The 18,256-nt window shown below is 56.0% G+C and overlaps 2 protein-coding genes across 8 annotated transcripts in view; both read right to left on the minus strand.

Annotated features, from left to right (window-relative positions):
• SFXN5 (sideroflexin 5) overlaps positions 1–5,769 on the minus strand; it is a 111,193-nt gene extending 105,424 nt beyond the window's left edge. Inside the window, exon 1 of one of the 5 annotated variants that reach the window (XM_074332167.1) lies at positions 5,577–5,758. In XM_074332167.1, coding sequence (XP_074188268.1) covers positions 5,577–5,678 — 102 coding nt within the window. In that variant the 5' untranslated portion in view covers positions 5,679–5,758. Of the gene's footprint in view, positions 1–4,900; positions 5,298–5,576 lie in introns of those variants that run through there. The other 4 variants (XM_019712858.2, XM_074332168.1, XM_074332172.1 and 1 more) reach the window with 4 other exon arrangements.
• Positions 5,770–7,263: 1,494 nt separating this feature from the next.
• RAB11FIP5 (RAB11 family interacting protein 5) overlaps positions 7,264–18,256 on the minus strand; it is a 38,062-nt gene continuing 27,069 nt past the window's right edge. The window contains exons 4-6 of one of the 3 annotated variants that reach the window (XM_074332166.1): positions 13,267–14,907; positions 9,755–9,944; positions 7,264–9,475 (exon numbers count right to left, since the gene is read on the minus strand). In XM_074332166.1, the coding sequence (XP_074188267.1) occupies positions 9,272–9,475; positions 9,755–9,944; positions 13,267–14,907 (2,035 nt within the window). In that variant the 3' untranslated portion in view covers positions 7,264–9,271. Of the gene's footprint in view, positions 9,476–9,754; positions 9,945–13,266; positions 15,220–18,256 lie in introns of all 3 variants that reach the window. The other 2 variants (XM_074332165.1, XM_019712855.2) reach the window with 2 other exon arrangements.

Genomic DNA, 18,256 nt, shown 5'->3' on the forward strand with positions numbered 1-18,256 from the left:
ACCTGCTTTATGTGCCTGTCCTCCCAGCCGGATGAGTGGCAGGGAAGGTGCCTACTTTCTCAGTCTGATTAATTTTGATTCTCTCTATAGTTTAAAATGTATGGGCTTTCCCCCACCTCCAAAATTCAGCCCCCATCTTTACCCAGTCAGTGGATGTTTCTCCTTCCCTTTTTCTTTACCTGAAGAATGAGTCAGCCAAGTGACTCCTTCCCTTTCCCTTCACAAAGACGTGAGTCAGCTAATTCTCTGCAGGGTCTGGGGCCTGCAATCCACACTGCCTTCCCTCCTCCACCGCCCCTGGGGGACAGTGGGCCTTGGGAGCAGCAGCTGAGGGCAATGGGCTAAGGAAGAACACTGAGCCCTGCCGTTCCCAGACCTCTAAAGCACTGCTCTTCAGGATTAGGAATAAAATACACACTGAACCTGTAGCCCAAAGGCAGAAAGCTAGGACTGGCTCGGAAGTCCTGGACCATCTGCACACTGAATCACCTGGGTACCCCAAAACCAGTTGTATACCCCGAGATTCAAATTCCACTGGCCTGGGGTGGTCTCCAGGCATCAGTGTCTGTCTGTCTGATAACCTGCCCAGGTGAGTCATGTGCAGCAGGGGGTGAGAACCACTGGACTAGAAGGTACTGACCCTTCCATAGCTCAAACCAGCGCCAGGGCTAGGCCAGGGAAACAGTCGCTGTCTAGTCTGTAAATGATTAAAATACATAACTCCCTGCAAGGCATTTTCCTTTTAGAATTTACTTCAGGCAAACTATGTGAGAAACTTCCCCATTGCCTCCCAACTCAGCCACGCAAACACTCTACCTTGGAGGGAAGAGTGCATTTTCCTGCCCAGCAAGCTCCTCAGACCCCGAGGGAGCCCGGGGCACCTCACCTGCTCTGCACCACTGGCCTCGGCCGATTTCGGACCCCAGCTCACCCATAGCACACCCCAGTCAACTTAGCAGGTAACTGAGACTTCTGAAGGAGCAAGGAAGTTAAAAAAACAACGAAAATCTCTTTCTGGATAGACTGAAGCACAAAGAGGAAGAAGCCTGCGTGTTTGTTTCCTGTCCTGGGGCCCCAACTTGCCAAAAATGGCGCCAGGTCTGAATGGAGCAAAAGAGCAGGTTCAGGAGAGGAAATGAGCAGAAAAGGAGGAAAAGGGAGCAAAGTCCGGTCACAGTGCTTCCCCCCAGTGCTGTCTTGCTATCTTCCTCCCCTTCCCTAGGCAATAAGAGGCAGTGGTTAAAAGCATGGCCTTCACATTTATGGGACCAGGGGACAGAGGAACATGGTTAATAATACCACAGAGATGCCTTCAGCCACATTCAGAATAAAGGAAATTCTACAGGTTAAACAATGCAGTTTCATCAACAAATAGAAAAAAAAGAGGGAAGGAGGGAGAACCAATAGATGAGAAGAGACAAATCAGTCAAATATAATGGGGGGCCTTCTGGGAGTCCTGACTCAAACAAACTGATTATTTTAAAAATGATGTGACAGTCACGGAAATGTGAATAATGCCATGCATTGAATGTTTGTGTCCCCACAAAAGTCATATATTGAACTCCTATCCCCCAAGATAGTGGTATTAGGAGATGGGGCCTTTGGGAGGTGATGAGGTCACTAGGGCAGAGCCTTCGTGAATCGGATTAGTGACCTTATAAAAGAGACCCCAGAAAGATTCCCTCCACCCTTCTGCCACGTGAGGTTACAGCTAGAAGGTGCTGTCTAGGAACCAAAACGCTGGCTCTCCTCAGACACCAACTCTGCCAGCACCTTGTTCTTGAGCCTCCAGCTTCCAGAACTGTTAGAAATAGATTTCTGTTGTTTATAAGCCAGCAAGTCTACGGTATTTTGTTATAGCAGACCAAACAGACTAAGACAAATAGTGATTGGTTTGATGATATTAAGAAATAATTATTCTAGGTGTGTTAATGGTGCAGGGGTTATGTTAAAACTAATCAAAAAACCTTCTGATACCATGTGGAAAAAAGAAGGCACTTCACCTCTATGACCTTCTTCCTCTGAAAACCATCACCCTAGTCTAACTATGAGAAAGACACTGGATAAACCCAAATTGAGGGACATTCTACAAAAATATCTGACCAGTACTTCTCAGAATTGTCAAGGTCAGCAAAAACAAGGAAAGTCTGAGAAACTGTCAGACCAGAAGAGACTAGGGAGACATGACAACTGAATGTAATGTGGGATCCTGGAATAAATAGTTTTGACAACTGCACCATGGTAATGTGAAGATGACACTATTAGGGGAAATTGGGTGAGGGTTATATAGGAATTCTGTTACCTTTTGGACTTCTGTAAATCTAAAATTATTCCAAAATTTAAAAGTTTATTTTAAAAAAAAACTAACCAAACAAAGTCCTCATTTTTTTAGATACCTACTAGCAGGTACAATGAAATGATGGGATGTCTGGGTTTTGTTTTTAAAAATTCATTGGTTGGGGGCGGGGACATATAGATGAAATGAGGCTGGCCTTTCGTTGGTAGTTGTTGAAGCTGAGTGAAGGGCACAGAGGAATCATTGACAACTGTCTCCACTTTGTATGTTTGGAAACCCTCATAATAAAAAGTTGATAATAAACAAACAAACATGGACTCTGGAGCCAGAATGTCTAAGAAGTTGGTTAATCTGTGCTGCACAGATTAACTAAAGGATAAGTGTACCAGTTTCACAGGGTTGTTGTGAAAATTACGTAAGTCAATACATAAGAAAGGCTGGGAAAATGCTTGGCTATCATCATCATCTCATGGGGAGAAAGATGGTCACAGACCAAAGGCCATCAGGGCAAGCTATCAATTCCACCCTCTGATGCTGCGTAGTGGCTTTGCTCTCCTGCTCTCCTGAACAGGGAGATCCTTAAGGGATGAAAGGAAGAAGGATTCTGGGGAGACTCCAGGGAATAAGGAAGACTTTGGCACCCATTCTTGCAGAAAATGGTGAGACTGGTATGGGCTCTGGGAATGAACCCTAGATTATGAAACATTCAGGGTTCATTGGGCTGAAAGGAGCCAGTGTGGTGAAAAGGAGGGTTTCAGGAGGTGGGTGGGGGTTCAGTTTGAGGAAAAAGAGGTCAGCAGGGGTGGGCCATGCAGGCCTTTGGGTCCCCTTCAAAAGTGAGGTCTTTATCTCAGAAGCAGAGGAAGCCACTGGAGGATGTTTAAGTGAGGGGAGAGTCACCTGATCAGATCTGCATTGGGATTCTGCCAATGCAGAAGAGGGAGGAATTAGAAGGGGGCTAGAGTGGAAACAGGGAGACCTCTTAGAAGGCTTCCTCAGTGGCCCAGGAGATTAATGATGGGGGTTTGGTCTAGGATTCTGGTAGAAGAGACCGGTGGATTTGAGAGCTATTTAAGAGATGAGAACACTGGACCTCTGACTGTACTTAAGAGGGTGAGGGAGAGGAAGGAAAGTATACAGGTGACTTCCAGGTTTCTTGGGAGTCAGTTGGGGGGCAGGTTGGGCTGCTTGCACAGCTGGGAGTGGTGTGGTAGGAACAGGTTGGGGGAAAGACAAGAAGTTCCTTTACATGGATGGCTCACATGCACTGTGCTTTATGCAGGTCACAGTGCTGGAGGAGGAGGGCTTCAAAAGCAAATGCAACGAACACTTTTACTGCCCTCAAGAGCACTGCCACAAAGAGATACCAGCAATGGCTGCCGGAACAGAGTAGTCTCAAATGTGCATTCATGTGCAGTTATGGCTCCACTGGTGATCACGGCAAAGGGCTCAGTCCACTTGGGAGTTCTCAATAAATGTCTGTTGTGTGATAATGTCCCGGAGCAGGTAGGAGAAAATAACCACCCCACAAATCTTTATTCAGCACATTACTATGTGTTTAAGCCCCACCTCAGGGTAAGATGGAGACAACAGAAGGGCAAAGATCAGCCGTTTCTCTCACAACGTGCACACAGGGGATGAAGAGACCAAGTAACCACACAAAGAAGTATTAGAGGACCACAGGGCAGGTTGACCTATAAGGATCCCACTTGGGGTGGCCAAAGAGGTGGGCAGGAAGGAGTCGTTGCCCTGGTCCCACCTGGGCATGTAAAGTCACAGGGAAAAAGGGAGGAGGTGGGCCTAAGCCTTGACAGATGAGTGCATGTGAGGAGGGCGGGGCAAGGGGGACAGCCAATGAAGGGTCACTCAAGTCCAAGCAGAGGCACCAGGTAGTCTAGCCCTAGGTGGCACCCTCCCCTGGAAGGAAAACACCAGTCTCACTTCAGACACCTATGCTGAGATGGTTTATTTTTTAAAGGACTTAAAGTTCTGTTCTAAAACAGTGGGGACATTTTCTCAGGAGCACAGCTTTTTAATTATCAGTGAAGCTCAGTGCACCACCTTGCTGGAACCAGTTTCTCTACCACCACCACCACCACCAAAAACAAAACAAAACAAAACACCCCACCGCACCGACCTTTGTACATTTCCTTTCTTTCAGTAAACTTTTTTTCTGTCTGCCCCCCCCACCCCGGGCAAGCCCGGGTTCACTTGAGCCGAGCCTCTTCGCCCGTTTCCTAATGAAGTCCCTTTCCTGGGCTCTGGAAGCAGCGAGGGCCCGAGGGCATGTGCGGTAGCGGCGTGGTAACGGTCCCTCCCAGCCTCCAGCCCCAGCCTCAGGTCCGGGCTGCGGGTTCGATCCCTCTCCGTGGGGAGGGCCAGTTAGCGACGCCCCGTCGGGGTCTCGAAAGAAAAGGATCACTGTCACCGTGCCCGAAGAGCCCGAGCAAGTCGGACAGAGCCAGGCGCTCGGCAGCGCCAGGCCCCGGGTGCGGAGACCCTTCGCCGAGGTGGCAGCGGGGAAGGGGGCTAGTGCGGGCTCCTGGGGACTTGGATCCTCCCAACGCCCGGCAGCCCCAAGATGACACAGCGTTTCCTCCGCACCTGGTTCTCCCCGCACGTCCTCGATCCATCCCCGGCAGGGCACCAACCGGACGACTCGCTGCGTCAGCGAATCACCCGCCGGAGGGGACCGGGGTCGCCGGGCCCCGGGCATCCCTCAGGTCGTGGCCCTGACCGATCGGGCACCGCGGACCCGGCAGGGATGGAGGGCTGGGAGCGTGACCCGGGAGCACGGAGGCTGCCCCGAGGCTCCTGCGGCATCTTGGAAAGACTCTCAGTCCCCACTCGGGGAAAAAGTTAGAAGGCATCTCGGCCACGACAACTTCTCATCCAGAGCCAGACTTGAACTTTCCGCCCGGAGTGGGCTGCACAGCCGAAAGCGACCCTGCAGAAGCAGCTCAAACCCAGGTGCTCCGCTTCCCCGGCCGCGGCCGGCAGCGGCCAATCACAGAGTGCCTCGGGGAGCTAAGGCTAGAGGGCGCGGGCAGCCGCAGAGCGACAGCGCCGACGGCCAATAGGGAGCCAAGGTGGGAGTCCTCGACCACCCCGCTGACCAATGGAAAAAGAGCAGCTGTGGCCAAGGTCCCCGATCCAGTAGCTGCAGGCTGCCGGTGGCCGCGGGTCGGAGACCCTAGGGCTAAAGGGAATTTTGAAGAGGAGTTTGCTCGCCCTCCCTGTGCCACCCGCCGACCCTCAGACCACACAGCCCAGTCCTCACCTGCTGGAAACGGGGTTTGCCCAGCTGGAAAGGAGGTGCATCGGTCGAGGTGCTACCAGCACTTGCCGCTGCCGCCGATGCTGTAGTCGCTGTATCCGCCATGGCCACTGACGCCCGCAATCTCCGGCCCTTTTAAAATGTCCCTCCTCGGCCCCCGCCACAGCTGCCTCTCCCGATTGGTCATAAGCAACCGCAGCGAGCCCGGAGACGCAAGGGGTTGTGGGAGGTGTAGTTTCCCTCGGCACAACGCTCGAAAGCCCTAGACTGCAGAGAGTTGCACGTACTGAGACCGGGGTTCAGTTCCCGCTGCCAGTTTTGCAGGGGTCGGCAGTCCGGGAAGAATGTGCGTGTAGGACTCTGAGGTCCCGACAGGGGGCCACGGGGCGACCCCTCGCTGGTTACCTGCCCCTAGAAGTTTGAGATACTGCGGTGGGCGTCGCTCCTGGAGCTGCAGCCCAGAAGAGCCCTACTCAAGCGGGTCCGACCCGGGACCGGACGGGCAAGGATTCCAGGAGGAGTAGGGTTAATCTCGCAAGGCTTTCTGCTGGGAGTTGCACTGCGGAATTCATGCAGTTTCTTCTGTCGCCACCCTGCCTTTCACCTTGTGCTCTCCAGCCACCCGACACTCAGTTCCTGGAGCATGCTGGGCGCTCCCCGCCCCAGACCCTTGAACATTCTGTACCCTGAAGACACCAACTTTTTATCTTCGCCTTTTTCGCTAGGGAGCTCTCTTTATGGTCTGAGCCTAAACATTTCATTTCCCAACCCACTGCGCTACTTCCACAAAATCCACTACATGCTCCTATAGCACCCAGTCCCAGCTCGTCTCTTTTGCTGTCCGTGCATTTATATTTATGGTTTTGAGTACCTCTTTCCTACTGTAAGGTCCATAGGGCAGGAGTTGTGACTTTCGGATTCACTGCTGGCTGAGTCCTCAGTGCCAGGCATGGGAGGGCTCACAGCAAGTACTCAAAATGTTTGCTAGCTGGGAGTTAAACAGCGGGGGCCTAGGAGCCTTGGCAGCCTCCACTTCCTTTGGCCAACCAAGGAAGATCCCTCAGGGGCCTAATTCCTAGGCAGGAAGAGAACTGGGAGTGGGGTTCAGTAGTGTTTATCAGGCACTACAAAGACTTTAGGTAAGGGAGAGCACTGCTGGTTGTAGAGAAAGACAGCAGCAGGGAGAATAAACACACTGCTGGGAGGAGGAGCTGCCTATTTCACCCAAGAAGACAGTAGAAATACTTGGTTTTGACCTAAGGAACCCCACTTTGGGTCTCCTTAGTCTCATGGTGTGGTGCAGGGTTGGCTCATGCCTGCCCATGTCTTTCTGAACAACCCATGATCGGCAACAGTCAGTTCCTCATCTACCAACGGTCAACCCACAAGAAACAGATTTTCCCTAAAGCTGAAGAGTTTCTAGCTAGCCATGAAGAATCACCTGTATCCTGGATTTGTGTCTTTTCTTTCCCTACTAAACCAAGCGGCTTGAGAATAGGAATAAAGTCTTTGACCCTCTGTATCCCCCACAGGAGTGAGGAAAGGCGGAGTCCAGGCCACTGGCCAACACTGTGCTGCTACCCTGATGTTAGGACAGGAGCGGGGTCATCCAAGAACCCCATCACCTACCTTCTCCCCCCAGGAGGCCTCCTTCACATGCTCATCAACACAAGAACACAACAGAGCCACCTGCAGTCTGTGAACGTTTTATTCTTCATAAAGTGCTCAAAACATGAAGAACAAGCTCTTTATACACAGGAATTACAACTAGGAAGACAAACAGCAAAGCAGAGCTGTGCCTGCTCCCTGCCCACCCCACCTACAGCTCTCCTCCAACTTGTGGCCAGGAGCAGAAAACATCCAACAAGAACCTTGGACTTCAACTCTCAACTCTTCTGAGGATGTCCCTGACCTGGGCATTTTGGAGGCCCATAATCAAAGATGAGTAGAAGGTGAGGGCCAGGGCTGGGACTGAAGAGCCCAGAAGAATACCTAGTACAGAAGTTACCCCCTTGCCCCCAGAAGAGACACCTATCCAACCCCCAGTAACCCCCCAAAAACATGACCGAAGTCCTGGGTACCTGTGGACACTTTCCTCAGTTTTGTTGAGTGGTCCTTAAGGTAGATAACATTACAGGAGCTTTCCCCCCTAAGTGGGGCTCCTCTGCTTCATCCTGGCAGAAGACATCCCCCCCACAGAGCACATCCCCTTCTCTTCCAAGGCTTTCCGAGTGATCCCACAGAGTGACCCCACAGGCCTGCTCATGAAGAGGTGATCCAAAGCAGCTCTCGCCTCCTCACTGTGTCCAAGTAGCCTCCTTCAGCACCTCCTCACGCCACAACTTTGCTAAGGCAGGGTGCCCTAAGCCACCAAAGGGCCCCTGCAGACCCTGTGGGGAAGCCTGCTGTTTTCCGTAAACAAACCAGGGCTGGGCCACAGGACAGACACTTCGTTTCAAAGTGCACTGCAGCCAAGCCAGGGAAGGCCATGGGCAGAAGGGACAGGCCGAGACAGCAGCTAGTGGACGGATGGAAGACCAACAAAGGCTTTTTCCTAAGTATAGGCAGAGTGGGACCTCCCATTTCCAGAACATAGTTTTTCCCCGGGATCCCCCTTAATTGGGGTTGCGGGAGTTAAGAAGGTAGCAGGGAGGTTAAGGGCACAGCAGCAGCTTGGCAAGACCCTTCACTGAAATTCACTGTAGGGAAGGGCACGTACCAGGGCTGCCCCATCCTCCATTCCCGTTACCGTTACCAGGGCCCTGCCAGATCCAGCCCCAAGAGCTCAACAGGGAGGGGGCAGGGCGCCAAACAGGGGGTGGGGCCTACATCCAGAGGCTCTTGACCCCACCCACAAAAGGCACATTTTAATCGGTTTCCAAAAGTTCAAACCCTGTAGCAGCACAGAGTTTTGGCATCTGGACAGGCAACGAGTACAGGAATGGAGGCTTGACCCCCAAATGTAAGCCACCCGAAGCCCTGAGGCCTGGAGGTGGGTGAGGAGGTACCCCCCTGCTCCAGCTCTCCACACATTCACACATGACACTCATGGAAAGGTCAGGAGGGTAGGGAGTCACCAGGAGAATGCCCATCATCTCCCTGCACCCACACCACACTTGCTCCGCAGACAGCTGGAGACAGACAGACTCAGGACACAGCAGACACAACACTAGACCATACAGGATCCTTGTTCCCGGGGGACAGACAGGAGGCTGAAGAGCAGGTACCCTGGTTGCCCATAACTCAGACAAATGGGCAGCTTCGCCCCTGCCACAGTCCCAGTAATACGAGGAGCCCTCCCGGGGCTGGAGGGGGATGAAGACGACGAGGGTTTAGCTGTGGAAGAAATGGCTGAGCCTCCCTGTGGGGTAATAAAGTATGTCCCAGATACCACGTCAAATGGCAGCTCACCCCTGCTCCATCTTGAGGACTAAATTCTTTGTTCTAATTCCTGGAGCCCCCAAAGCTAAGGGGTATGAAAACAGGCAGGTGTGTAAGACCCACCACCTATTGGAGTCCAAAGCCCCCCTCCCTTCAACAGCCCCAGTTGAGGCAGGAGGGATGGGGAGCAAGGGGTGACAAGAGAGGACACTGTGCCCAGCCCCAGGTGAGTGAGTTCAGCAGGAGCAGGGAGGGTATAAGCCCTGTTTGGGCAGTGGGTCCTCGCCAACCCTCCCGGGGTGGGGGGATGAGGAGGGCTACTTGGGGGGGCTGGGGGGGATCTGCAGCAGCGTGGGTGAGGTCTCCATGATCCGCACCAGCAGCCGGTCAATGTAGCTCTCCAGCTCCTGCACGTGCTCATCGCGCTGGCTCAGCTCCCGCTCCCGCTGCAGCACCAGGCCTATGAGCTCGTCGTGGGTCAGATGGTAGTACTTGGCCGACTGGTCCAGCACACCTGCATCCTGAGGGCAGACGGAATGAAGTGAGCAAAGCACCCTCAGGCCTACCTGCCCGCCGGCCCGCCCACACCCCAGCTGTACCACCACAGACCTTTAGAGCTGCCTCTGTCTCTAATGCCAGAGACAGCCTAACTGGCTTCAGGGCTCGGGTGTGGGGGGCCAGGCCTGCTCCTTGCTTGCTCCACCCTGCCCAGAACCCCATTCCTGACCTCCAGACGCCTGGCCTCTCTCCACAGCACTGCACGTCTTTCTGATGCCCCGTGGCATCCTGCGGGACCTCACCTTCAGCCGCTTAGTGTCCGCGGTCTGGCCAGCCTGGGAGGCCGGAGCCACAGGCTGGACGCTGCCAGACGTGACTGTCTTGAGCTTCTCTAGCCCGCTGCTCAGGGCCGTGCTCAGACTGGAGCGGGGCTGCTTCCTGTCGGGGCTGCCCTCCACAGGGACAGCACTGAGGGGCTTCACAGGGTGGGGGCTGCAGAGACAGACAGGAGGTGCGTTACGGGGGAGGGGGGCGGACAGCACGAGGAAAAGGTGGGGCCGCAGGTCTGCTGGGCAGATACCCCCCACTTGGCGGTGGCTGCCCCTACACAGCCAAGGCCTTGGGACAGCTGTGCCCAGCACTCCTCAGCACCCCACCCATCTCATTCCCTCAGATGACCTCCCCCTTCACGGGGACAGCAGAGGCCTCCTACACACTTCTCTGCACCTCTACCCAGTCTTTGCCAGGCCGCCCTTCTCCATCCATCTTCCCTCCCTCCTCCTTATTGCGACCTTTCTCTGGTGGTGGTGGTAGGGTGATCATCGCCCACCCCCAATTATCCCAAGTTTCCCAGGACTATGGGGATTCCCAAGATGTGAGACTTCCAGTGCTAAAACTAGGAAAGACGTGGGCAAACTGGGACACTTGGTTGCCCACCTCTCCCCACTGGTTGCTTCCCTCAACGTTTGACACTGGCCTGAGAAAGCTTCCCTGACCTTGTGTTTGCCTGGCTATCACTGTCAGTCACCCCCACCTCTTGTTCCTTCTCCCCCAGCCTCTCCAGAGCGTACAGGCTGCATTCTGTCGATGCTCTCACCTTCACAGACTCAACCCACAGAACAGGACGTCGGCCCCCGCCAGCCTATCACAAGCGTGCCTGCTGAGGCCACCAAGCCCTCGGCCCTCACCTTGCTGACCACTGTGGAGCTGACTCTTGGACCACTCCCTTCTTTGGCCTGCTCTCCTCCTCCCTCATTTACCCCCAGCCCTCCTCTGGTTCTGACCTCTGACAAACCCCTTCTCAGTCTGCAGTTATGCTCTGGGGCTCTCTCCCCTTCACCCTCATTGCCACCTCCAGCCTAGCCCTCAGCCCTGAGCTCAGGACCCACACAAACAGTGCAGGCTGGCCTGCTCCACTGGGGGTCCACTCAAAGCATGTCACCCTGCCCTCTACGCCTGCCCTTTCCTCTGCTCCCCAGCAGTGAGTGGCACCATTAGCCTCTCATGGTTCCAGTCAGAAACCCGGGGATCCCTCTGAATCCCCTGCTTCAGCTTCAGTTTTAACACACATCCAGCCCTGCTAACCTTCTCTCACACCACCCCCGCCCCTCCAGGCCAAAGCTTCTAAACCTTCCTTCTGGCCACAGCTGCGAAGTCAGCTCTTCAGGGAGTCCTGCCCACCTCCAACCACTCCTCCACTCTGCTGTGGGATCAAGATCTCAGCCTCCCTATCAGGGTCAGAAAACAGTCTCTAACAACTGAGCCCGGCCCTTTCCTCCTGGCCCTCTGCCCCCATATGCTCCAACCAGAGAGGGCACTCTCTCTCACCCTTAGGCTCTGACAAAAGCTGCCCCTCTGTCTGGAATTCTGCCCCTTCCCTGAGGGCCTGCTAACTCCTACTCCTGTTTCAAAGCTGTGCGAAGCCACTTCCTCCAGGAAGCCTTCCTGATTCCCCCAGGCAAACTAAGGTGACCCTCTTCTGGGAAACCCCCAGTACCCTGTACCTGCGACAGTTACCCAACCTGCAAGCATCAGGCCCCTAAATCAACTAACCTACCCCTAGAGGACCTCTGAAAATTGACGCTTACTTCACAGAGCATTCAGGAGTAGGAAGCAAAATGGCTTAGGTCAAGGCCCTTCCCTCCACTGGAGAAGGGCTCACCCACATCCAGAGACGTGTGCTCTGTTACTCAGGAGAGGGCCGTGTTGCAGCCTCACAAGCTGGGGACAGTGGCAGAAGCCCGGGAAGGGGCAGGCAGTAGGGCCAAGAATGCATCTCAGTCTGCCCTCCCCACCAAAGAGTCTGCGTTAGAGAAGAACGTGGAAAGGCAGCTAGCTCTCCTGCCACCTGCGGGCGGTGCCATGGGAGGGGGGAGTACCAGGAGGCCTAACAACACCCTGAATGAGGGGCCAGGAGTCCTGCGCTCCCAGTATGATTGCCCTCTTGCATCTGAGAGACCTTGGACCTTCCACGGACTCCATTTCCTTATCTGAAAAATGGGGACAGCGCTATTCGGCCCACCCACTTCATAACGTAAAGAACATACCAAGTACAGACATGAAGCCAATTCTGAAGAGAACAAAACTTCTAACAAGTGGCAAGTGTAATTAGCAGTGCTGCTGGCACACAGCAGGGCCAGCTGAGGACACTGGAAAGCTGTAACCACCTCCTCTCCCACACCTCTGGGAATGGCAGCACCACCTATCACTGGAACAGCAGACAGAGCAGCGCAGGCTCCTTCCCACCCACGTCTGATATATCAGCCCTGGCCCCAAGCCTTCCCTTCGGGGCTCACGTCCATCTTCCCTGCTGGACTGGAAACTCCATGGGAACACAGTGGGGACAGTGACTTTCATCTCTGCTCAGCGTCTGGCACACAGTGGACATTCAGTGAATGGGGAGGACGGAATGTATGAGCCAGCGGGCGGGGACCTCACAGAGGCCAGCTAGTGCTGGAGCCTGTCCTGCTCCCCAAACCCCTCGCCCTGCCCTGCTTATCAGAGGTGCGGCCACCTCTGCTCCTCCCACTTCTTCACTCAGGCCTCCTAGAGCGCTGGCGCCCCCCTGGACTTTGCTGCCTCTGCTAAATCACACCCTGTCACCCCCCAGTGACCTGTGTCTGCAGACCTCAGCTCGGGTCACCACTCATCAGCCACCCAGTGAGGTCACAGCCTCCTGAATCTCTCCAAACAGACCAATGCCACAGTGACCAGCGTCACACAGGCCCCACTGTCCACAGCACTGTCCTAAGCACAGACCACCCCCCCTACAGGCACAAATGCAAACCAGCGAAGCACCTGATGAGGCCAGGTACCCTTTCTTCTGAGTCACAGACGCGCAAAGCATTTTTTTTACTTTTTGTCCTCCAATGGGGTCTCCCCTTTCCTCTCGGACCTCAGTACCGGTCCCCACTCTGGCTCTCTGCCTACCGCAGCCTCTCACCCTGAGGCCTGTTGCAGAGGACGCCGGGTGGGGGGGGGGGGGCACTGGACAAACTTCACTGCCCCCAGCCCCTAGTGGCTGAGTGCCCGAGATCTCATCCCTCTTCCCCCGCTGACCCACATCACCTCTCCCCACCCCATTCCCCACCATGGACACTTCATCAGCGTCATCCCCCAAACCCCTGGCTTGTGGGGGCACCTGCTGGTCCAAGGTCTCCAAAAGAAGGCGGCTTCAGAGCCGTAACCACAGAAGACTCTGTCTGCCCAGGTAAAAAAGGCCTTCGCCCTCCCCCGGAGGGTCTGAGGCTGAAGCAGGAACCCTCAGCCAGTGGCCTGCATCGCCCCCGTCAGTGCTCTCGGAGTGGCCACTCACCTGGCACCGGGCTGTGGCTCCTCAGCTGGTCGTGTCTCCAAGGGCAGAAGCACAAGCAGGGAGGCTGGGGTGGCTGCAGCGTGGTCTTCCCCAAGTGGGGCGGGGGAGCCCCCAGTGGGGGAGGCTGGCTCCCCAGGGGGTGGGGAGGAAGAGGTGAGGGGCCAGGCTCCTGGGGGGGGAGAGCACAGAGGGCTGGGCCCCCCGTGGCGGTGGCTGGCCCAGGGTGGGAGAGGGGGCGGTGGAAAGCCAGGCTCTGGGGGGGTCGGCAGCTCTTCCGGACCAGAGTAGATGGAAGATTCTCTGGACCCTGGAGGAGATGTGGATGGGAGGCTGGGGGGATCTTGGCTCCCCTGAGACAAGAAGGGGTTCGAGGCATCCTCCTCCAGGGCCCACAAGTCAGCCTGTTGGGAGCTGCCAGGCAGGGGTCCAAGCCCTTCTGCTGGTCCCTGGCTCTGGGCCTCAGGCCCTTCTCTCTCCAGAGCCTCCCAGATCTGCTGACTCTGAAAAGCCAGGCTCTTTGAGGAAGAGGGTTCAGGGGCAGGACCCTTGGGACAGCTAGTGGGCCCAGACACAGGAGGGCTGGCATCCTCCACTGGCTCTTCCAGGCTTGGCTCCCCCGGCAGAGCTCCGGAAGAGCAGCTGTCAGACTCTGACCCCGGCTTCTTGCCCTCCTCCTTGGCCTCCTGGGAACCAGCAACCAGCGCACTTGGGAAGGTGTCTTCTTCTCCCGTCTCTGCCCCCCTGCTACTCAGCCCCCCTGCAGCCAACTCCTCCTCCTCCTTTTCCTCCTCCTGCTCCCAGTCCTGGGACTCTGAGGGTGTGAAGAGGCGGGGTGGCTTGGGAGGTGGCGTGCTGGACTGCAGCCCCTTGTCCAACGCCCACTCAGGTTTGGGCTCTGGCTCCAGCTCCAGTGAGGGAAGCCGCTGGCTCCCCTTGGGGCTCACAGGCTCTGGCGACTCTGGCTGCACCTGGGCAGGAGGCAGCTCATTGGACTCTCCCCGGATTGGTGAGGACACCTCGGCTGCAGGAGAAATGGTGACCACATCCCAAGGCCAGGAACTGTCGACTGTATTGAGCTCATGCAAAAGCTGGCTTTCGCCTTCGGAGGCCTCCTCATCATGGCCTTCAGGGGCGTCGTCAGGGCCAGGCAGCCTCTCCCACACACTGAGCACCTCTGGGGAGCTAAACAGAGATGTTGCACTGTCTACTGGACTCTGCCCAGCTTCACCTCCAGGGGCTGTTGGTTCCCTGTCTGCTTCGGAGTCTGAGGCTCGTGGGTGCAGCAAGGCTGACGTGGACGGCAGGCCTGCCCCAACCGACCCAAGGGGCTCCGGGTCAGCCGCACTCGTGCTCTGGTGGTCCAGTCCCAAGTCCAGAGGAACCCTGGGCTCCAGCCACACGCTGCTCCCATCTCTTCCTCCTCCCCCAGGGCTCCCCGGGAGCTCAGCTGCCTTCACTGTCTTGGCCCCAGGACCTGGGTCTTGGAGCCCAGTCGCCTCCAGCCCCACTTCTGCAGGGGCCAGGATCTCACTCCTGGCCTCTGGACGTAGCCTGCTGGCAGTAAAGACGCTGAAGGTGTCGTCCCACTCAGGCAGGGCTTTCTCAGGGGAGGCCAGGGGGGTGGGGCTGGCCCTCGAGGCACTGGGGAGAGAGGGAGCAGGTGAAGGAGAGTTTAGTGCTATGTCGGCTATGAGTTCCTCGAAGAAAGGGTTGCTCTGCAAGGAGGTGAGGAATGGGTTGGTGAGACCCAAGAATCCAGATGGGGTGGCTTCTGGGGCGGTGGTGGCAGCAGCAGCAGTGGCAGCAGCAGGGGAGGCGGCTGCAAAAAGGTTAGTGCTTAGCATGGGAGCAGCGGTGGGAGCAGGAGTGGGAGGGGCCGGAGCACAGGGGGAGCAGGGGGGATGGTGAGGAAGAGCAGCTGAGTCAGGTTCTACCTGAGGAGACACGTCCAGGCTGTGGAGGGAGACAAAACCGTGAGCCTCCTGGTTAATGCCAAGACTGAACCGCCCTGCTGAACACCACGCTCCCCGCCCCCCACCTGCCTCGGGACGAGATGCCTCAGCCACACAGGCTGGGTTTGGGCACATGTATCCGCCCGGGGACAGAGGGAACACCCCAACATGTAGCTTTCATTAGATACCACCCAAGGAGGAAGATGCTGGATAGAATTCATTTAATCCTCACACCAACCCCGGGGAGCAATAATCCCATTTTACAAGCAGGATCCCAACCTAAACCAACTGTTTCTTCCACTACCCTGGGCTGAAGATTCTACTTAATGAAAACACGGTCAGAAAGTGCCTTGCATCCCTTCAAGGACTAAGAGGAAAGAAAATACCAGCTGGCATGGAGGGGATAGGAACCCGAGAAAGGCCAGCCTAGGAACCTGGCTGGACAAACAGAGACAAGACTGGTTTCTACGGACTCCCGTAGAAAGAGCAGATGATGGGGCAGTCATCAGGCATGACAGGGTGTCAGCACATAACAAGCCAAGGACGACACAAAACACGGCTGAGGACATCTACTGTCAGAGGTACATTCGGACCAGCACCTGGCAAACGGTGCCCCTCACCGAGGGCACCCACATGCCAGCCTTGAAAGCAGCCCTGCTGGGGAGGCAACGGCTGGAATGTAGAACACAGGCAGCAGCAGCAACCCTAGATGTCAGCAGGGGCCTCCGGGGTCCCCCACACACATCCCTGGCCCCCCTGGGGAATCCATGCCATGGCAGTGAACACGGGGGCACTGCCGGCACTTGAGCCTTATCTACAGTGCGCAGCTGACTTTCGGGATGTGGACGGGGGCAGACTCTGAAATTAGAGCCCCCGGCTTCCCCAGGACAGTCCTGGGGGAGACCAGAAAGACGGTGCAAGACCCAGCACCCGTGTGCAGCAGTCTGTGGTTTGCAGCTGCTTTGAGGCTGAGCCCGCCTGTCAGACCCTGACCTCAGCGGCCGCGCTTGCTATCTTGAGTCCCATCTCCCAGCCCCTGCTCCAAGCCCCAAGATCCCCATTCCTTGATGCCTGCCCAAGTGGAAACACCCTGGGGAGCACCTACACATCCATCTTTTCCACTCAAGATGCTTCTTCCCATGGGGAAATCCTGGGGTCGGGCCATAAGGTGGCAGAAGCCAGGCTTCCCCAGTCAGCCCACAGCGACTGCAGGTTGGGACAGGAGGGCATTTAGGGAAAGAGGCCAAGAAGTCTGCAGCTTGCCAGGATTCTTCCGAGAAGCCAGGGCCCAGAGACAGCAGACCCTACACAGAGCTGGGCAGAGGCAGGGCCAGTTCGTCCACAAACACCGGAAGCAGGAGATGGGAAGGAGTCGGTTCAACCAGCAGCAAAGGTGGGCTTCCCGAGTCTGCGAGTCGTGAGCCTAGCGTTACAAGCAGGACACAGCCAGATCCCCATCCCCTGGGTTTCTCTTAAGAATCCAGCTTTTAGAGACTCTACTGACCCTGTGTTTGCCCTACAGTAACTCCCCACCCAAGGGTGGATTCTCAGTCTCACGCCATCACTTAGAGATGGAGGGAGAGGAGATAAAAGTCTCATCCACTCCCACCCCACCCAGGCTTCCCAGCACTGCTCTGACTCTTTGAAGAATACAATCCTGGGCCCAGAGTCCCAATCTCTGCAAACATCCCTTCTCCCTTCATTCTAGGCAGGCCCCAGGACCAAGGCATACATGCCTACCTTGGGTCCAAGGAGAGCAATGTACCACCAGCCTGTGGGGTAAGACCCGGCCCTGAGGTGCCCCCACTGAAGGACCCATAGCAGATACAGCCCAACCCTGCCAGCAGGACTCAGCCCCCAGGAACAGGGCGAGGGTACTCTGAGCCACCTCACTCCCCAGGCCCCTTTAGGACAAGTGGTTGGGGGGCGGAGGCCTGGGGGAAGAGAGCTCCATCAACATTAAATAGCACAAGCTTAGCTCTACAGCCCTCAGCCATAGCCTGGCCCCACTCACCCTTGCAGTTTTGCAGCAATCGGGCTGGCAGTCGGAACTATAGGGCAGCAGGGTGGCAGGGAAGTAGGCCGGAGCCTCAGGCTAGGCTGGCAATTCCTCCTCCCCCACAGGTTCCCCAGAGTGCACACAGGCCGTTGGTATGGAACCGGCACAGGGCTCTCCCCCGAGGAAGGGACTCCAGGCCCGGCAGCAGCACCGCTCAGAGCACCCAGTCCATCCCTCCTACCCAGCAACAACCCCTCCCCCATGCTTTCCTTGCCCTTGCTCCACATAAGATGCTCATTCTGCAGGTTCTCACTTTAAAACGTCCCCTCCCCACATTCCACCTGGCACAGATCAGACACATGCCCGTGTGTGCTTAGCTTTGCAGGTTATGCTCTGAGGACAGACATAAACACGGGTGTCCCACAACCCGCCCTGCCAGCCTAGCACCATGCCACCCCCCGCAGCAAGGAGCGGCGGCTTCATCATATGCTGAGTCATCTTCTCTTTTAGGACCAAAATTTGGGGAAAGAAATCAGAAACCCAAACGGCTCTGCCGCTTCAAACTATGGAAAGAAAACTTTAAGGCCTGTAGAAACCTTAGAATTAGTGGAACCTGCCACTTAATGCAGGGATCACCTGTTCACTCCAACAGCCCCCCTCTTTTAAACACTACTGTCACCAGGCAACTGACTCCATCTCCGGGACACCTCTGTAAGCGCAGGCCAGATTTCACTCGTAGACAGCTCTTCCTTAGGCTGACATGAGCTCTGAGTCCGTGTTATTTCCACGCATTGACCGCAGAGGTGGCAGGTGGATCTGAAAGGCTCTCCACCAGGCCGTCCCCCAAAAAGGCCAAAGCCAGCCTTCATGCCCTTCAACCATCTCTCTGTGTTTCCGACTGTCAAGACCATGGGTGTCAATCCCACTAGTGCCAAACGGACTGTTTTTGTGTCTGTCCCTCCCTTTCTAACCCTTTCAGAACACGATCTCCTGGCACCTGCCGGAGATATGCCCAATGTCCAGGAAAACGTCCAGGAGA

Source organism: Rhinolophus sinicus, linkage group LG05, assembly GCF_036562045.2.
Source record: "Rhinolophus sinicus isolate RSC01 linkage group LG05, ASM3656204v1, whole genome shotgun sequence".
NCBI lineage: Eukaryota > Metazoa > Chordata > Mammalia > Chiroptera > Rhinolophidae > Rhinolophus > Rhinolophus sinicus.